General features: G+C 47.3%; 1 protein-coding gene across 1 annotated transcript in view; it reads left to right on the forward strand.

The window, feature by feature from the left end:
- The window catches only part of Alpk2 (alpha kinase 2), a 76,285-nt gene that overhangs the window by 33,184 nt on the left and 23,277 nt on the right, over positions 1 to 19,824 (forward strand). Inside the window, exons 2-7 of the mRNA XM_005323027.5 lie at positions 1,197 to 4,530; positions 8,759 to 8,906; positions 11,545 to 11,672; positions 11,770 to 11,805; positions 16,655 to 16,929; positions 18,380 to 18,468. Coding sequence (XP_005323084.2) covers positions 1,197 to 4,530; positions 8,759 to 8,906; positions 11,545 to 11,672; positions 11,770 to 11,805; positions 16,655 to 16,929; positions 18,380 to 18,468 — 4,010 coding nt within the window. The remainder of the gene's footprint in view (positions 1 to 1,196; positions 4,531 to 8,758; positions 8,907 to 11,544; positions 11,673 to 11,769; positions 11,806 to 16,654; positions 16,930 to 18,379; positions 18,469 to 19,824) is intronic.

Genomic DNA, 19,824 nt, shown 5'->3' on the forward strand with positions numbered 1-19,824 from the left:
AAGGATGACCTACTGGCAGGTGGCAAGCAGCGTGGGGAGAGAGTGCTTCCTGTTGGTGGTAGGTGCAGGGATTGCTGGCCAGGCAGGAAGACCCCTGGTGTGGGAGTTATGGAAATAAGCCTCCACTCTGGGACTCCCTGCACACATAGCCTCTCAGTTCTGTCTTATCAGAGGCTGGGAGGGCATCTCCATTCTTGCCCTCTGCACATTTGCATGGGGCTCTTCAAAGCAGGAGATCTGGGGGTGGTGCAAAGATGGAGTCACTTTAATGCCAAGAATTAGCATTAATTCCCTTCTCCATGACTGGACGTAATTTTGTTTTGTTTTGAATTAGTCAATGGGCTGAATGTTTCAAGAGACAAGAATGTAGTCAGAGTTTGCAGCTTCCTTGAACAGTATCCAAAATCTACAACATTCAGATGGTACCAAGATGAGTTCAGTCCTCAGACTGGGAGAGTTCTGTCTCCTGCCCACTTCCTCTTTTCCTCCATTCCCTCCTTTCAACCCTTCCCTTTTCTCAACAAACTAGGCAGTCCTGAATCCCCTGGTTTACCAAAGGCCACAGGGCCTCTGTTTTAAGTCTGGGAGGCACGTCAGGATTTTTATAACCTTTTCAGGGGCAAAAGCTGATTGGCAGGGCTGATAGCCTATTATAACTCCATTACTTCATTAGAGGTGGGCTCAAAGGACAGGCCTCTCTCTGTTCCTTAGTAACATTATTAACTAGAAAACTGTCATATTTGGGGGACAAAGATTGGTCATTGCTATTTTACAAGTACTGTGTATTTCCTTTGTAATGGTCAAGTGAAATTCAGCTTTCTTGAAAGCAGCACACACACAGATCATGTTGTGACTTATTAGAGCAAAATCATTAACATTCAATTTATTCCCATCTCTTTTTCTCAGAGAGAGAAAGAAAAATTATTCAGTAAATGACGACTGTCAGGTAGCTTTTTGCCTCTGATGGTCAATTTGGGAAAGGGTCCTGTGGAACACAGAATTGCTTAGATTTGTATTTTGCCAGGAAGTCTCTAACAGCTAGGGCGATTTGAGGGATTACTGTTCAGATTTCAGTCACTCCAGCTCTTCTTGTCCATTATGACCATCATTGAGGATTAACACTCAGGACCGCTGTTGTGTCCTGCTGAGGCCTCTCCCAGGAACAATTCTATTAATACCACTTTTCATCTTCCCAGGGGCAAATTCAGGAAACAGCCAGGGAGAGAAGTTCTCTCCGCCAGAAGCCAGCTTTCCCAGAGTTTGCTGGGAAGGAGTCTCCATTCACCGGGACCACAACGGATTCCTTCTCCAACTTATGGGGGATCCACAAGAAAAATGCATCTTGGACCCAATACCTAGAGGAAGGGGGTCATGCTGAAGGCCCACAGCAGGAGGAAGAACCAGGCAGAGAAGGCCACCCACCTGGAGGTTCTGGGGCAGATGGAGAACATGAACAGAACACCCAAGAAGCCAAGGCTGGAAAGATGTCCCTGGCTGGGCCCTCAACACATCTCCCCTGGGATGCTGGTGCTGACTGCAAGGAGCCCGAGGGGCCGGAGCCTCTGTCTGCTGCCTCCCCGGGCTCTGCAGACACCAGCCTCCCCTTGGAGAAGGTGTGCAAGGGCTCAAGGAGCAGAGAAGCAGCATGGGTGACAGAGTGTTTTGGAGTCAGTGACCAAGGAATGTGTTGTGATACCATGGATTCTCCTGTTGGGGCACCAGCTGATAAATATTTGCCTCAAGAAATCTGCTGCATGGACTATGAGCTCCCAGAAGGTCAAAGCAAAGGATGTGATTTATGTCCTTCTGATGACAAGACACTGGCAGTTCTTCTACAAACACGAGGTTCTGAGCCTTCACAGTCTACGTGTGCAAACAGCAAGGACAGAAACACAGCTGTGTCCTCTCTTTTCATTAGTCCTCTCACCTGGAACACGTCACAGGAGGCCAGTGCAGGGGGACATCAGACTGAGGTAGAGAATTCCTCCTGCATCTTGCCCTCCGCAGCACAGGATGGCCAGGAGAGCCCAACCCCCCTCAGCTTGGGAGGGCGTGGGGAGACACATCTTCCTTCCTCGGAGGATAACCCTTTCCTGAACTTTAAGGAAGGAGGTGACCAGAGTCCCAGTGTCCAAGTCACCGCCGGCTCACCAGCCAATCATGGCTCAATCTTGAAGCTTTGGCAGGAGAAGCCAGCAGCACTGACTGCTCAAGTCGAGGGTCTTCAGGTGGCCAGGGAGACCGAGGACACATCAATGAGTGCGGTTGCCACCAAAATCCTCCCAGCCAAGTGCCGAGTTGCTTCAGTTTCTGATACCAGCCTTGCAGATGGTGCCGAGGACAGCTCACCTGAGGCAGCGGACAAAAATGTGGTTCTATTACCTTCCAACGTACAGTTGGGTCATATTTTTGGTGGTTCCACAACCGAATCTACAAAAGATTCCCCTTGCCTGGCCCTCAGTGTTCTGGAAGTTCCTGGTCATGTTCCCCCGCCTCTTGAGGGAGAGGATTTCTGTGACATTTCCCCTCTTCAGATCGATAATCAGTCTAGAGATGTGAGTCGATCCACAGACAGAGCCGACATGAGGAGCCTTGAACAGGATTTCCAAGAAAGAGGAAGTGAAACAAAGCAGAGAATCCAACTGGACAGCTCATTCTGCCAGGGTTCTCTTGCTGTAGACGATTTCCAAGAAAGTTTGCCCCCGGCTTCGGCTGCTCAAGAGGAAGCCAGCAAGGTGCTCTTGGAGGCCTGTCCAGCAAAGACCAGGGCAGAAAGAAGGTACAGCTCAGGCCCAGAGACCAGTGTCTTCATGATGGCAGAAGCGGCTGCGGAAGAAGATAGTCAGGCTCCGAGTGGTGTTCCACCTGTCTCTGAAACACCCCAGGAGCACTCTGGACTAGGGAGTTGGGAAGCAGGAGCCAAGCTGAAGATTATAACCCTAGAGGCTTCTGTTTCTGAAATTTGGCCACCTGAATACAGGGAGGCAGAAGCTGGTTCCATAGCCCCCGACAAGGCCTGGGCTCTACCTGATGCTGCTGTGTCTGAGGCAGATCTGCTGGAAACAGCCTGGGCTCATGGTCCTCAGGCTGAGGCAGGTCCAGCTCTGGTCAGCAACAAGGAAACCTGTGAAGGTAAAGCACCAGTTAGCAGGACACATGGGAGCACTCCTCCTTCCCAGGGTTTGAGCCAATCTAGACTCCTGGAGTCGTCTGTGGACCCTGTTGATGAAAAGGAATTACATCTCGCAGATGCACTATCAGAGGCCTCAGAGTCTGGCCGGAAGGAAGACGTTAACCAGGAGGAAACCCAGCTCCAGGTGGACCCTCCTGTCTTCTTCAAACAGTTTCTGACCTCCCTTAACATCCTAGAGTCCTCTGTAGATCCTCTTGAGGATGAGGCAGGCGTGGTGGAGCGCCCCAGGGCTGAGCAACCGGAACCTTCTGAATCCACACTAGGGGCCATCAGAGAGGGGAATGCATCCGCTGATGGAAACTTGGGCCAGGGAGTGGACATCTGTCCTGCCATTCTGCAAGTTCCATGTCCCCAGGACAGTGGGGAAACCATTCCAAGCAAAACCAGAATCAACCAAGACCAAGTAGACAGAGAGAGAGAAGAGGCTGAACGAAGTCAGTATAACCAGGCAGAGGTGCAAGACCAACCTGCCAGGTGGCCAGCGGAAGAAGGTGGGCAAAGAATTCCAAGTGCATGCAGGATAAGCCAAGTGCAAGAGGGCAGGGGCAGAACTTCAGGGGAGACAGAACAAGGTCAAAAGGACACAGCCAAATTTATTTCCCCCACTTCACCTCTTTCTGGTTGTCTTTCAATAACACATGCACCTGTTGGGGTTGATGCTCACAACTCCACAGTTTATGACGGACCTGAAAATGATGTTTTTGAACCCAGAAACCATCAATACGTATTTTCTGACTCAAAGGAAAGGGGAACTATGGAGAACGAGTGTGGGAAATGTGTGCCCTTCTCCAGTGATCTTACGCTGTCACCTTGCGCTTCGTCTCCCAAAGGAACCATCTCTCACTCTTCACTCAGCTCTCGGATTGAGGAACTGAAAACAGAAGAGCCTCAAATTGGGGAAACCAAACCCTCAGGCTCATCTGGCTCCCCCCAGATGACTTTGGCTTTCATTTCTGGAGAATGTGAGTCAGAGAACTCCTCTGGGTTCCTGCAGGACCTGTGGCAGAAGGGCTTCCACTTGGGCAGGGAGGACAAGGCGGGGGTGAAGAAGCCCAGCCGCGTGGCTGCCCAGGCTGGCAAATTACCAGGGACCCATCCAGCAGTGGTCACGTCGGAGGAGGTCAGGAAGCAGCAGGAGACCTCGAGCAGTGGACATTTAGCTGAGGGAGTAAAGAAGAAAATTCTGTCCAGGGTGGCAGCCCTGAGACTGAGATTGGAAGAGAAGGAAAGAAAGAACTTGAGTCTTCTTAAAAAGATCCCCAAGCTCGAAAAATCCTTATCATGCACAGACGAGAAAAAAGACCCCAAAAAGGTAGCTTGCAAAAGAGAAGGAAAAGGTGAGGCTCTGGAGCTTTTTTTTTTTTTTTCATTGTTGAAGTTTGGGTTTGTAAGATGAGGTGTGAAGTTCCTGTGTCCTCTTGAGCCCTTAGCAATTCAGGTAAGCATCCGGCAGGTGGCCATTGATGCCATGGTGTGGACAAGTGGCTTGGGATGCAGGCCTGTGGATCTCAAACTCGAAAAGGCATCAGGATCCCTGGAGGGCTTGTTACAACCCAGATTTCCTGGTTCCACACCAGAGTTCTGATGCAGTGTTCATGGGGAGGTGGGTTCAAGAATCTGTACTCCTACCAAGTTCCCAGGTGATGGGGGACGGGGCGGCACACCTGAGAAGGGCTGAGAAAGGCTGCTCTAGGTGTGTTTGATTGAGGGAGCATGATTACAATCCCTTTCTATTTAGTTATCCTTTAAAAATTATCTAAAAAGATAAACAATGTGGATAATTAGTATAATTAAAAAGAACACAGCAGGATATATAGAAAGAAGTATTCCCGTAGCATCTTGGGGACTCTCCTCTTTAATCACTGAGGTTCATTCAAAATGGCTTAACTTAACCTTGGTTTTCTTCCAAATATGAGTATAAAATTTCTTTCCAACTCACCCTCCCGCTCTCTGAACTTAACCTCCTCTAACCTCTGGTGGCTGAGTTCCAGATTCCAAGCCACTTGAACCTCAAAAGCCCTTGTAATTGCAGTTATAGAATCACTTTAGCCCCCAATTCCATTCCAGAGCCTGAAGCAGGCCTCTTTTATTTCATTTCTTCCCTTCCACACAACAGTGCAGAAGTCTGGGGGGAAAACAGTGCGGAGAGCTGGAGCACAAGTGCCCGGGAGCAGAGCTCTGGCCCGGGTGACCTGGAGGAGAAATTTGGTCCTCACTACACCTGGGTCCTCTGACCCCGAGGCCCGAGCTTTTCTTTTCTCAGATCTCATCAGACATGGTTCTGAAAAGATGGCAGAAGAAACTGCCTTCTGAAGAGAGGGGGTCTCCAACAGGTTCTTAGTGCACAGTTTGAAACATATGAAAGGGAAAGAAGCAATGCTTTAAAAAAAAAATCTCAGAAGTGGTTTCAGCCCAGAGGAAAAAAATTTATTTGGGATTCTTGTCCACAATGACTCAAGTTGCCTGTGGAAGGGAGGGTGATGCCGAGAGCCGTGCTGTGGGAGAGTTTGATCCCAGCACCGCCACCCCAAGCACCGAGGGCTGCTGACAGGGCAGGCCACATTCTCAAAGGCACAGTGCTAGCCAAGCTGGGACTAAGGGCAGTGGGCCACAGGCTCAGGGGCCTGAAGAGACCTTGGGATAGACACCAACGCTTTTCCAGGCCAGACCAACCCAATGTGGCAGTGAAGGGCCATTACCAATGCCCCCGGGGGTGATGAGGACCATGAAGAGGCAAGGGATGAGGGAGGGAGCTGTGACGCAGTGGTGGAGGGCCAGATTAGGAGCTGGGTTGCTTGGGTTCAAGTCTGGCTTTTCCCAGGAACTGGGCAGCCTGGGACAAATGCCTCAGCCTCTGGAAACCTCGCCTTCCTCACCTATCAAATGGGGGTGCTGATAATAGGACTCATCCCCACATAAAAGTGCAAAAGAACATGAAGGAAATGCCCAAGAAATAAATCCAGAACTTGGTTCAGACACAGGGTCATTGTGTCTGAGTTGATACCAACTGAGTATCAGAAGAAAGAGCGCTTCCTAAGGCACAGCCTGTCTTCTCTGAGGAACACCAGGCCTCACGGAAAGGGGAGCCATTGGGTGAGGGAGCATTCAGGGCACCCTCCCCTGAATTCTTCTTGAGTCCCAGGAGGGCTTTGCTCACTCCCAGGGCTTTGCTCACACCAGGCCCTGATCCTATGTCCCTCCCCAGCGGTGGGGGAGATGCCCGTTGGGTGGGTCTCTCCTTCTCAGGGAAAGGTAGGACAGTGCCCCCGTCCTTCCAGCTTCTGGCCCTAACTACAAACAAGCATGAGGCCATTTCTCTGAAAGAGCCCCGACCTGGCTTGGTCGACAACTGCCTGACCATTCATTTATTAAGGACATACTGTTTTATACAGTGACCCCCAATTACTTGTGATGGTTAGTGCGTGCGGCGAGTACTTATTCAATAAGAATCTTCCGTGTGCCCTGAGCCATACGAAGCAAGAAAGCCAAGGACAAGTGACGACAGGAGAGATGATTCTCTTCTGGCACTTACCACTTGGCATGGCAGATTGTATAGGCTCCCCTTCGACAACGGTCCGCCTCTTCCTTGTAACTTATTACCTTCGAGTTGTCTGTCCATCACGGATTCTGTATATGCCCAGCTTCTTTAAGAATCTACTCCACCAACACATGCTCAAAAGATTTTTAGTTTTGTCTTTCCAGGGTAAGACACAGCAATTTCCTGTTTTTTTTTTTTTTTTCTTTTTTTAATGTCACCACTAGGAAGACACCAGGCTAAGAAGTTCCCACTCTGCCTGGTGCAGAGTCTTCATCTCTGCTCAGTCTTGCCCTTCAGACCTGTGGTGACACTTTGCCCGTGTACCCACAGTCTGAAGCTCATCCTGCCCTCCCCTGGAGCAACCCAGATTCAGTGCCCCCCATCAGTGACCTGGTGGGCTAGGAGTTGGAAGTGTGCATGTGGCAGGGGGTGGGGAGGGACTTGGATGATTCTGAAAGAAAACAAAGTCTGAGTGACCTTTTCCAAGCATCCTCAGGACAGCGGAAGCCTCGGGTCCACCAGAGGACTTGTATGTGGTGTTTGCTCAACACTTGATAAACAGCCCCGCTCCTGGGCCTCCTCGGCACTCGTTTGGCTGCAGTGCTCTTCTCTCACACACAGATGATCCTTCCTGAGGACCCCAGGCTCCTTGCAGAGCCAGTTTCCTGTCTCCCAGAGCCCACCCTTCAGTTCTCTACCCACTTAAGGCCCTTCTCTCCACCCTCCCACTTTTTTCGTCTTCAACACTTATAACAGCCTTCAGAACATGTAGGTGTCCCCAGATGGCCAGGAAGATTGCCACCACGTGGAAGGGACTTCAGGAAATAGCACAGGAGGAGGTGAGTTGGTCAAGACCTGGGTCTAGCATCTGAGGCTGTGCCCTGGAACAGCCTCCGCTTGGGCAGGAGCTGCAGAGCCCAAAGAACCAAATGAGACTTGCCATCAGTAAGGACATGGTGTGTTTTCTCTCTGGATGATGACGCACTTGGCTCCAGCAATGTTGTCAGTAGTCTCAGCTACTCTCTGGTTGAGGGATTTGTTACCAACCAGCCCGTTGCCGCTTCCTGGGCACATAGTTAGCTTTAAAATATGTGTTCTTATAGCCAAGTGTCTGCGGGGGGCCTAGGAAAAATGGGAAGCTCGTTTAACACAACACTGATTCACTGGAGTGGAACAGGAGTAAACAAAGCCTCCCGAGGGATACTTTTGGCTTGCCTGTGGATCCATATAATGTTTGTAACATTTGTTCCTGAAGCTGCAGAGCACGTTTCCAATCATCTCGCACATCTGACTCTGTCCTCAGGGTGTTCTGCCGTCTATGCTGCCACCCAGTGGCTTCCCTGACTAACTACACATTTGCAGGTCAGGCTCTGCGCTCCTCACCAATAAAAACAAAAGGTGATATTTAAAGGTCTCATTCCAGCCCCTGAAATCATTTCCTTTTGGTTCCTGTTTCATTCAAGTAGACACCTCTTTTGAGAGTGAGAGAAATGTCCACATCACTCCAGTCCACAGGCCATCTTTAGCAAAGACAGCTTTGAGGAACGAGCATTTTTCAACAAATAATTTATTCTTGAATTGTCTTTTACATTTGGAGACTTAACTGCAGTTACTTGAGTAGTCCGTATTTTATTCTACTTCCTAATCTCTGGATCTAATTTTGGCCTGGATCACCTGGTAATTATTTAAAAGCATCTTTATTTAGCCCAGGTCCTATAGACTAGGTTGCTCCACCCTAAAAAAAAAATAAAAGTAAAAAAATTTTTTAAAAAAGTCTTTCAAGTTCTGTCTCACAGAGGGCACTATAGACCTCACCCAAGGAGTTTTAAGTAATGAAAAACAGGAGTTTTCCATCAGAGTGGTTTGCTCACTTTCCAACTGGCCAAACAAGCACATCACCTCTCACTCATTTTCCTCATTCATAGGTTGGGAGTGTTATTCCTGTCTCTTGGAATTGTGAGAATTAAACAAGACGCCATGGGAAAGTCTTCTGCCTGCACTGACCTACACGTCTCTCTTGTTTCTAGCTCCAGTAGTGTTGAAAAAGATCCAAGCCGAGATGTTCCCTGACCACCCTGAAAATGTGAACTTAAGCTGCCAGTTTGCAGAAGTTCACGAAGATTCTACCATCTGGTGGACAAAAGACTCAGAGTCGATAGCTCAAGTCCAGAGAAGGTGGGATATTTGATCCTGGTTGCTTTCCACAGTTGATGCACACTTATTTCCTAGTGTAGTTGTAAAAGAAAATCATAAATCATAGGAAGTGAAAAGGCAAACGGAAGATGCCCTGCCCACAGCTCCAAGAAGAGTGGGAATGGCATACAGATGCTGAACAGGGGACGTGGTGGACGATTCTCACCTGGGCTCTCACCTGGGCTCTGCCGCCCGAGAGCTCTGTGTTCTTAGGAAGTCACAGGACCTTGCCTTACAGTTTAAACTCAGGAAACATGTTAGTATTCTTGACCGAGGATCTGTGGTCTTGAGGCTAAAGAACTCTCTTCTGTGTGTCTGTGAATTTCATTAATGGGTGTTTTCTGCTTCATAAACTCTTGTTAATCTGACAAAGGTGAATAAAAAGAAGAAAAGTTCCATGAGTTTACCAAAAAGTAATAGCTACTCAGGATGACAGGCAGCCGTCTCTGAGGTGGGGAGACCAGTTAGTTTCTGGGTCCCTAGGACAGCGCAGGAGGGAAGCCCGAGGAAGAGATGAGTGAGGATTCTTGCCGTGGACACTGGTGTGAGCTGAACTTGACTCTTGGCAATTAATGCTTGTTCAGCTGAACTGATGAAATGCACGCAGCCTTCCTCTGGTGCATTCTAGACACAAATCACCTGCCTCCATGAAACCAGCATAACTCAAACAGCCTGCAGGCACCCACTGCTGCTCCAGGGGGCCCCAGGTCAGCCCTTGGGCCACCAGAGGTGTTCACAGGCCCTTCAGCTGGTTGTGTATAGATTGAAAATGGAAGAAAATCGGACGGTTTCTGTGCAGTTAAATCAGATTTGTCTTCTTGGGAACATACGTCTGGAAATTCTTTCCCAAATGCAGCTACGGAAGACGAGAGCTATGGTTTCCTTTCTATCAACATCACCTCAGAAAACCTAATTAGACTGTGATTGATCCAGTAATCACTTGGCCTAAAAGGTCACCATGACCCTGTCTGTCCTATGTATGGCTTTAAAAGATTATTATAATGGAGAAGAAGTAGACTGACTTTTAAGTCAAGGAGGTCCCCTAGAACTTTATTTAAAAAGTACTAAGCATTCATTTTAATCTTTTTTTTCCTGAAGCTGTCAGCCAAGAACAATTAACTAACACTTTCAGTGTTTTTCAATTAAACAGGCTTGCTTGGTGCTTGAATTTTCCAGATTCCTTTTCCATTTGAGGCATATTTACAAAAACCTCACCTCCCTCTAGGGAGCATATGTCAATAGTAAGGACTGAAGTCTTTTAAATTCTTAGTAGTATTTGCTTCATTTCATGTTTGCAATAGCTTAGTTGAACCCATCTGCTCTACACTAACACTTGAGAATGTTCGGAAATCATAATTCCTTTGTATATTGAGAGATCATTTACATTATCGCAGGTGGGTTTTCAAATATTAGGTAATCTCTCTCACCCCTACTTTTAGTTGAGCGTTTTCTTTTAAAAGTCCCTCCGTGAAATATCTCACTGCCTTTTTGTGTTATTCAGCTTTCCATCACTATGACAGAGCACCTGAGATAATTAACTTATGAAGAAAAAAGGTTCATGTTAGTGCACAGTTTTTGAGGTTTCAGTCCAATATTTGGCAGACCTTGTTGCTTTTGGCTTCTGGTGGGGATGCTGGGTGGCAATGTCAGAGAGCATTTGGTGGAGTAAACTGCTCACCTCATGTCTAGGAAGCAAAAGCAAAGTAGACGTGGAGGAAACCAAGAAGAAAATGGTAGCATGCTCTGCCTGTGCATGTAACAGCGAGATGTTTTGGCTGTGTGGAGGCCCTTGGCTTGAATTTCTCAATGTCTCAGGTCCTCATCTGTGAAATGAGAAGAGTAACCATCTTCCCTACGGGGTCGTTCTGAGCATGGACCTCTAAGTGCTTTAGCACAATGCCCGATACTTACCGAGCACTCAGTGTGCACTCGCTGCCACCACCTGCCACCACTCTGTTTTGTATTCAGAGCACGATGCCTGGAACTTAATGATATTGGGTAGGTGGGTGGTATTCGCTAGGAGAAGACACTATTTATAAGGACTCCCCCAAATCCAGGCATGGTGGCACACAGCTGTAGTCCCTGCTGCAAGGGAGGATTTGGCAGGACGATCACTGAAGGAGTTCAAGACCAGCCTGGGCCACACAGCAAGACTCTGTCTTTTAAGACATCACCAAAGGGAGGCGGGCCTCAGTGGTGATGTTTTATGTAAAACAAAGGACCCCTGTTGTCTGGGTTTCGGTTAGGGTATGGAGTCACCAGATTTTCCTCAAGTGCATAATTGAGGTGAATTCTGAGCAGATATGTTGTTGACAACTCCCAGTTGACAATTGTGACTCTGGGCTCTGCAGCTGAGCCTGGAAGTTGAGCCTCAGGCTGGTTTCTGTGGACTCCTCCTGCCAGTTAGCGTGAGGGGTTAAACCTAAGGGTCACGGTCCTCCACCGATAAATGGATGCTCAGATAGCCCGTCGTCGGGGTCTAGTCTAGTCCTTTCGCTGGACCGCGGCGGGGAGGGGGGGAACACAAGGGGGGATCATTACCTTGTCTCTCCTTTAGGGCACTAGGAGAAGGTGACTTGGGAATGACTAGGTCTGTGAATGTTCATGTCCCCCTTTACAGCGCAGGGGACAACTCCGCTGTTTCCTTGACCATCGTTCAAGCCAGTCAGAAGGACCAGGGTCTCTACTGCTGCTGCATCCAGAACAGCTATGGGAAAGTGGCTTCCGAGTTCCACCTCACCGCCCAAGGTAACCCGGCTCCTCAGTCTCAGGTGCAAGCCCTGGCCCCGCCTGCTCCCAAATGGACACCTGGACTGAAGCCAGTCTCTTCTTTGTCTTCTTCTAGTTCTCAAACAGCTCTCCAGTCACGGGGATATCAAAGGTAAGCCGACGTGAGCTCCCCATGACAGCTCCCAGCGAGCGTGTCCCCACAGACCCTTCCAACCCAGTGGGGGGCTCAGGAATGGCCAGAGAAACAAGGGGCGATCCAGGAGCCATTTCCATGAGATTGTAAGGGCTGTCCTCCTGTGTCCTGCTGCTGGGCTGCAAACACCCTCAGGCGCATCGTTGATGAAAGAGGGTGACCGGTAGTGATGCGGAGGCTGGGAACACCTGTTGGGGGAGTTTGCATCGGACCTTTCTCTGTCAGCGTCCACACTGGCTGGTGCTCAGCCCTGCTGGGTGGGGTTCTCCAGCCTATGACACTTACACAGCATGTTTTGTTTCTTCGATTTCCTTTTTAGACTAACTAGCTGAGCAGAGAGAGCCGAGGGCTGGAGTATCTTAATGAAAATGAAAGATGGGTTTTTGTGCCTCCTATCTGGCATCGCCACAGCCTTACAGCTGCTGCTCCTGGACACTTCTGCCACCAGAGGGCCATTCATTGAGTCTCCCACAGTTTGGTGGAATCCACATTTGTCGTGTATTCCCTCTTAGGGGAAATCACCCATCTGCCTAGGTCGACCCATTCCCACCTCTACCAGTTTCCATGGTGCAGGCGCCCTCTGCATGGCTGATTTTACTCTATCCATGTGGTCACAAATTGTGAAGCTGGTGGAGATGCCCACAATCAGCTCTTGGGAGCCAGAGCAAGGTGGCTCCGAATACCCCTCAGTGCCCCGCCCCACCACCGTGTTAATAACTCTTAGCACAGCATAGGACCCTTGATCGGCTTTAGGGAGGATATGGGTAAAACTTGGATGATTAAATTGGGTTAGCGTCTTAAAGTTGTATTGTTAGTGCTGAGTTTTAAAGCAACCAAAACACCTGAGATCTCTGTAAAAATAGGACAATTGAAGTGATCCAGGTGCACTAAGATCCAGGATCAGGATGCCCAAAGCAAGAAACTGGATCAAGGCTGGGAATGGTCTAGCAAATATTGTGATATTTATCCAAAACAATATATTTAAATGCAAGCTCTTCATAACGCCCCCCCATGCTAAATCCCTGTCTTCAGTGTGTAGTGTACTTGTGTTTTAATTTAAAATCCTTCCCTCATTTCTGCTTCACATCCCCAAAAGTCAAAATATGCAAAAGAATCCATTCCCTTCCTCCTTCTGCTCTAGAAAACAAACCGACTTTGATGAGGGCTTTGCTGTTGCAGTCAGCTTCTTAGCACTGATTGGCATTCGAATCTGACACTTGCTAGGACATCCTTGATTTTGGTTTGCATAAACTCATGTCACAAGGCTTTTACCAGTCAAGAATGAGACCCTAATGGGGACATGTCACAGACCACCAGATGGAAGTGGTGCCACTGGTAGGGCCTGTTGACTCCAGCCAGAGTCCTTGAAGACATCCCCTGCTCCCAGCTTCTGCCCCTCTGTGACAGGGTGTCCATTTTCAGTGACTCACCAGACTGGGGAGGCCATACCTGGCCTCACTTGATACTGTACCTTTATTTGGATCAGCTGAAATTTGCTTTTAATCACCTTTTTAAAAATTATTATTTAGAGAAATCTTTCACTAAATATTCATTGAATTCTCTCTGGGAGAAACAAATAACATAACATTTTGTAAGTCAGTCTCTAATTAAAAAACTAATAAAGCTAAACTCATGGGAAAGCCGGAAATGAATGATGGACCAAATTAAACACAAGAACCCAACTTAATGATGTCATTACTTTTTATTAATATATCCCTGATTTGCTCTTCCCTCCCTCTTAGCAGTCTTTGCCACAGGGGCTGCAGGTAGCCACATGGTTTCTCTGTGTGTTTAGAATTTGGATTTTGCAACTTATGGGTGTAGCGGAGAACCTCGGGGAGTTGTCTGGGTCTCCTGACACTCACAGGCACCTTCCAGCCTTTCCTGGTTCTCTCAGGGACTGCTCCCGCAGGCGCCGGAGGCAGCTGTATGGGCAGGTGAGCAGGGCAGTGGAGGGCTCTGTCTAGCCTGAGACATGAACTGCCACACTCTGGTCTTTTCTGAGACCCCCTCAGGTGCTCTGTGTTCCTGTTATCTGAGTCACCCTTCCCAGAGAAGAAACTGGTCTAAATAAGGCATGCTTCCTGCCATCTCCTGCCGCAGAAGAGGTCTGAGCTCTGAGGTGACGCCCTCAGGAACAGGGACATTTCAGGCACGGCTACAGCAGACATCCTTGGACAGGACATTGTCTCACAGTTTCTGCCAAGTTGCAGGTGCAAACCTGCTTTTTCTGCAAAGGGAGTCACATTACAGCTAAAACTCCAGCTCTTTCTCCATGGGGCTTTCCAGAGACAGAGAACAGTACTAAAAAAAAATTTTTTTTTTCTTTCATGGTTTATCCTTGTTAAGTTTCTGTTGGAACTGACAGGATTGTTAACTATACCCCATATAATACTGTACCAAAATTTATTTTTCTTCCTATTTCTAAGTATATTGTCTGGAACAACTTTTATTTTTAAATTAAATTTAATGTTTTTTTTTAATTTAATTTTTTTTTGGGGGGGGTTGTTTTAATGGAAGGAGGTTTGCAACACTGGCATCCAAGCCAGGCCTCAAGCTAGACCAGGGCTCCACCACCGAGCTGCACTCCCAGCCCAGATTTGATTCGTTCAAAAGCATAAACCTAAACTTTTTAACCTTTGAATTTTATATCTGAATTTTAGAAATCTGGGGATTTTTGAAGGAAAACAGGATGTGGCAGATATGACTCATGTTTATTGGGTTCTGGCATTAAAACACTTTCCATATTCTTTAAGTGGTCTTTGAAGCAAATTGTTAAACTGAAATTCATCATGTAACTAGAATTGAGAAGGTTTGGGTTGTATAAAAAGCAGTTCCTATCCATTTTTCACCTATAAAATGAAACTACACTCTTCACTGTAAATTAAAAGTTTTCTTCTGGTTCTGTCTCGTAAGATGCAACCTGTTACAATCTCGCCTAAGAGCTCACCTGAGAAAACACCCCACTGGAGCCCAGGACAGGTTACTCAGGAGTTGTAGGGGAAGAAAAATATTTTTATTCAACCCTCCTGAGGTCTTAGTTGGAACAGGCCCCAAAAGACAGGTCTCAGGAGAAAAACAAGGTGAAGTGTACGCTATCAGGCATGTTTTATGTCTACCTTGGAGACACCCAGGAACTGAGTCATTCCCTGAAAGGTGATTTTGAATTCCAGTTTACAGAGCATCTTCAAACAAGAAGCAGTAAATTGTTGGAGAATTGACGAGACGGAGAGAGTTCCTAGAAGTGGCTTCTTGCAGAAGGCAAATATAAATGGTGGATACAGCTAGCAAGTGAAGCTGATCAATGTAGATTGCCTGGGGCTGCTATCTCCAGACCCTCAGGGGTCCAAGGCTGTCCACAGTGCATACTCTTTATTCTCCCTGGTAGAGAAGGGTAGGTGGGATATCTTTTGTCTTTGTAAATGTATGTTTTAATTTGGGCAAATAGAGGAAGGCCAAAGGCTTTCCTGCATCTGCTTCTTAATTATCTGCAGTTCACAGTCCTTTTGCTCAAGAGGTGCATTTAAGGGTGGCCCAATCTGGTTCCCCAGCCTTCAGATGGCCTCTTTGAAATCATTTACAGCAGTTTTCTCAAGACCCTCTTCCTTCTGGCAGCCTCCAGCAATTCACCCATGTTTTCTATCTGAAAATCCCCTACCTTCCTCTTTCTTTCTGACAATAACTAGGCCTAGATATTAACCGATATTCCTTAAGCGTAGGCTCGGTTTCCTTCCAGTTTTAATAGCTAGTACCCCTCACAGGCTACTCTCGAAGCACATGATTTGAAAACATTTTGTAAAGAAGAGAAAAACATTTCTCTAAACATGCCGTGTAAAAACAAAGTGGGATTTTCACACCACCCCTGATTACTTTTATCTTTTAAAAGTATAGAAAGCTATCAGCTCTGAGAAATAGGTGTTTTTAAAAATCAAAACAATCTTGTTTCATTGAAAGCCATCTTATTTCCTCTATCAGCAAGTTAGAAGTCTGATTTGGTCATCTCTAGTTTAAAATGGAGCATCCTGATTGAATCCATTATCATCTGACGCATGTATAGAATCAACTCCAAAAAAACAGCTGCTTGGAAACTCAGGAAACAATTTGACTTTTCTTTTTACAAATAAATCCAAAATAAGTCTACTTTTTTTTCAGCTTGTCTTCAAAGAATATTCTTTTCATATTTTGTCCTATATTTTTGCCTATTTAATATATATCTCATGTGCTTTCTCAAGTGAGGCAGTATCACTCTTAAGGGGGCAAAAAATCTTCCTTTTTTGTGTATAGTACAGATATACACACGGTACATGAGTGAGTGTGTGTATGTGTGTGTGATTTGTAGTGTTAAGATTTTTGCAGGGGAATTCTTAGAAAAAATGCCCAAAAAAAGGCACCAGTCATGATAAAAGATTGATACAACACTATCGGATCTGGTCATTTGTCCTTCCTCTCTCTTCTACACTGGCACCTGACCCATCTTTTTGACTTGCTTTTAGTTATTCTGCATGGTTCTGCTTTTAATTTCCAGATCTGTCTACAGTTCTTTTTCTGGTCTCCCCAGTTTCACTCCAATTGGTCTCCTCTTGCATGTGTCCTACGGGGGTCTCCCAGGGATCCTCCTTCAGCGACACTTCCTCTCCCACAACCCTACCATCTCTCCCTTTAGCTGTGTCTCTGTGAGCAGTTAAGTGTGGTTCCTCCCTCTTGGCTCAACAGGTCAAACCTGTCCTCACCCTTACGTGGAGACACTCGTTCTCCAAGGATCAGGACTGGGAGATAATCTGTCCAACCAAACTGTGCTGTGTTTTAGGGTGCGAAGAGATTGAATTTAGCCAGCTCATCTTCAAAGAGGACTTCCTCAATGACCACTACTTTGGGGACCGCCTGCGTGGTCAGATTGCCACCGAGGAGCTGCACTTCGGGGAGGGGGTGCACCGCAAAGCCTTCCGCAGCACCGTGATGCAGGGCCTCACGCCCGTCTTCCAGCCGGGTCACGCCTGCGTGCTCAAGGTACACAACGCAGTCGCCTATGGGACCAGAAACAACGACGAGCTCATCCAAAGGAACTACAAACTGGCTGCCCAGGTGGGTCTGTCTGCCCAGAGGTGTCCCTTCAGGCAGGAGAGTGACCAAGGTAACCTGAGATGAAAATCAGACTCAGAATGAATGAGGGGGTCTCCCAAAGGCGTTTCTCTTTGGGGGGTGTAGAAAAAGCTGAATGCTGGGGGTTGCTCGGTTTGGGATGTGGATCGAGGCTGAATGCTGGGGGCCTTTTAGTCTTGGAGTAGAGATCAAAGTCCAGTGGTGGGGGGTCACTTAGTTCTTGGAAGTAATTTCTTGGTCTCTTACCAGATATTTGGGACTTCACCAATGCCTGGAAACGCCTCTCCAGTTCTGATTTGAACTATGGTCATTTCTGTCCCTAGAAGGCCCCAGGGGATTTGAATCTACTTGGGCGTGGATGATAGGGGAGGTGGAGGTTGGAAGCAATAGGATTCCCAAGGATCTCAGTGACAGATTAAATCAGCACTAAACTCTTGAGTGTTTTGTGTTATAGAGCAGGTGGGTGGGGGTGGGGGGGATGGGGGTGGGGGGGTTGTATTCAAAAGGGTCAGCATTTGTCTTATGTCCTGCTTTTCTGAGTTTGGTTCCAAATCAGCCTATAAACTATATGGAGAGATTGGCCCAAGTCTCCAGCTAAGTTCCCATCTCTCTCTGTCACCGAGCTGCAGAACTTGAGGCCAGAGGGGAGGAGAGGGGAGGGCAGGGGAGGAGTAGCTTTGACTTCTCCCCTCCCCAGCTCACCTGACCCCTGTGGTTCACTATCCACACCAGCACTGGTAAGCTGTCAGGAGGGTTGGGTCTAGCTCTTTCACAGACTGAGTGCCCTTTCAACATTTTTACCCAAAACCTAGTGGATTGAGCTTCGATGACTCTCCCGGGTCCTGTCATTCATTGAGCTTTCCATCTTGAGTATGGCCACTCATAGAAAATCCCCCAGCACACAGACTCCCACTCAGAAAAGAGGGGGAAGCGGAATGCACTTTGGTTTTCCTGAGCCAGAAGTTCTTGTCAAAGTGTCCTTATTTACTATGCAAATTACAGCTTAGAAAAGGAATTGCAGGGGGAGATCTCACAGCAAAACCAGGAGCCCCCAACCCCAGCGTTGTCTGTCATCATGACAAGGGGCCAGCCCGAGTAGTTCAGGGGTGAACTTCAGCTGGTTTAGAAGTGTGATAGTTTGGGATACCCTTGACCTTGGCCTGGGTAGTCCCTTCTTGTCTCAGAGCTCCTCTGTATGTGACCAACTCTAGGTTATGATAATTACTGCTTCAGGGACTGGAGATGTAGCTCAGGTGAAGTGTTTGACCCCCAGCATGAACAACAACAACAATAAAATTAATAAACATGTTCTTTTGATGAGTTCAGGAATCCATTGGTGTGACCTACACTGGGAAAATTGCCGGAATGGTATTACTGGGTGATACTCTGATTTCTTTAATCACTTGGATTTCCCATGTGTTTGGTGATATAGGAATGCTATGTTCAAAATACTGCCAGACACTATGCCAAGATCTACGCTGCTGAAGCACAGCCCCTGGAAGGCTTTGGAGAAGTGCCGGAGTAAGTGACTCTACCCTGCCTTGGTTGTTACCACCTTGATTTGCTGGGGACTCGGAGGGCTGGAGGGGTGAGGGTGAGAGTTATGTCAAGTGATAAGGTTGGTCTCTGTCTGTAAATCCCATGAGGATGTCTGGACTCCAGGGACACACAGAAAGAGACCTAATAAATATCCTTTAAAAATGTATGCATGGGCAGGGTGCTGTGGCACATTCCTAGAACCCCAGCAGTTGGGGGGCTGAGGCAGTAGGATCAGGAGTTCAAGGCCAGCCTCAGCAAAAGCGAGGCACTAAGCAACTCAGTGAGACCCTATCTCTAAATAAAAATACAAAATAGAGCTGGTGATGTGGCTCAGTGGTTGAGGTTGAGTGTCCCTGAGTTCAATCCCTGGTACCCTACCTCTACCTCATCCCCCCCGCCCCCCCCTCCAAATATGCATGGGTAAATAAATGACTGGCTAGATTGATTCATTCAATAAATATATCTACCACATTAAAAAGAAAATAAAAGGTATCTATTCTCATGGGTATAACATTGTCTAAATAATGAGCAAACCCAGGACACTGTCCAAATGTAATTAATCCTATGATGAAAATAAGATACGGTGATGTGACAGGGAAGAGTGGACCAGTGATCAGGCTACTGGTAACACAGTAGCCACTTCCTGGAATCCTACAGAGATAAATGACACTGATTGCTTTTATCCAGTCATTGAAGCAATATTTTTTGGCCTCAGCAAATTTGGAGGCGTCTGGAGCTTGTGTTTACTGGCCTGTGTGTCTGGGTGTGATCATATTTGCATGCTAAGTGGAAGGAGGAAGATGCAGGAAATCCTGGCTGAGCAGCCATTTATACAGCTGGCCTGGGAGGGGAAAGGAGGAGGGAGCTTGTCCAAGTGCCCCTGTTGGCACACAAACTGGTAACAATACTTTCCCTTAGGTGGTCTGTTGTTGAGCAGAACCAGTAGTGTCTCTAATGCTTTCCGCTCGTTGCCAAAAAGAAAATTTAACATACTTATTTACTACATAAGTATTTGTCAGCAAATGAAAAAATAATAATGTAATGCAAAGAAAAAAAACACAATTGCTTTTCAAAGTACATGAAAGAGAATACAAAAAGAAAAAGGAAATGGAGGCAGACCTTAATGGACCAGCCATTCTTTAATAAGCATCAGAGGGGCACGTTTTCGAGGGGAGAACGGGGGTGGGCTGCAACAAGGGCCTGGATTTTGTAGGGTTTTAGCAGGGCCAGGTCATGGGAGGAGTTTTGGTGACTCATTTGGGTAAGGCAGGGTGACAGTTAGGGAAAGTCCCCAGGGCCTACTGTCCTTATCCTTCAGCTTCTCTGTTAAATATACGG

The sequence above is a fragment of the Ictidomys tridecemlineatus genome, chromosome 13 (genome assembly GCF_052094955.1).
Source record: "Ictidomys tridecemlineatus isolate mIctTri1 chromosome 13, mIctTri1.hap1, whole genome shotgun sequence".
Classification (NCBI taxonomy): Eukaryota; Metazoa; Chordata; class Mammalia; order Rodentia; family Sciuridae; genus Ictidomys; species Ictidomys tridecemlineatus.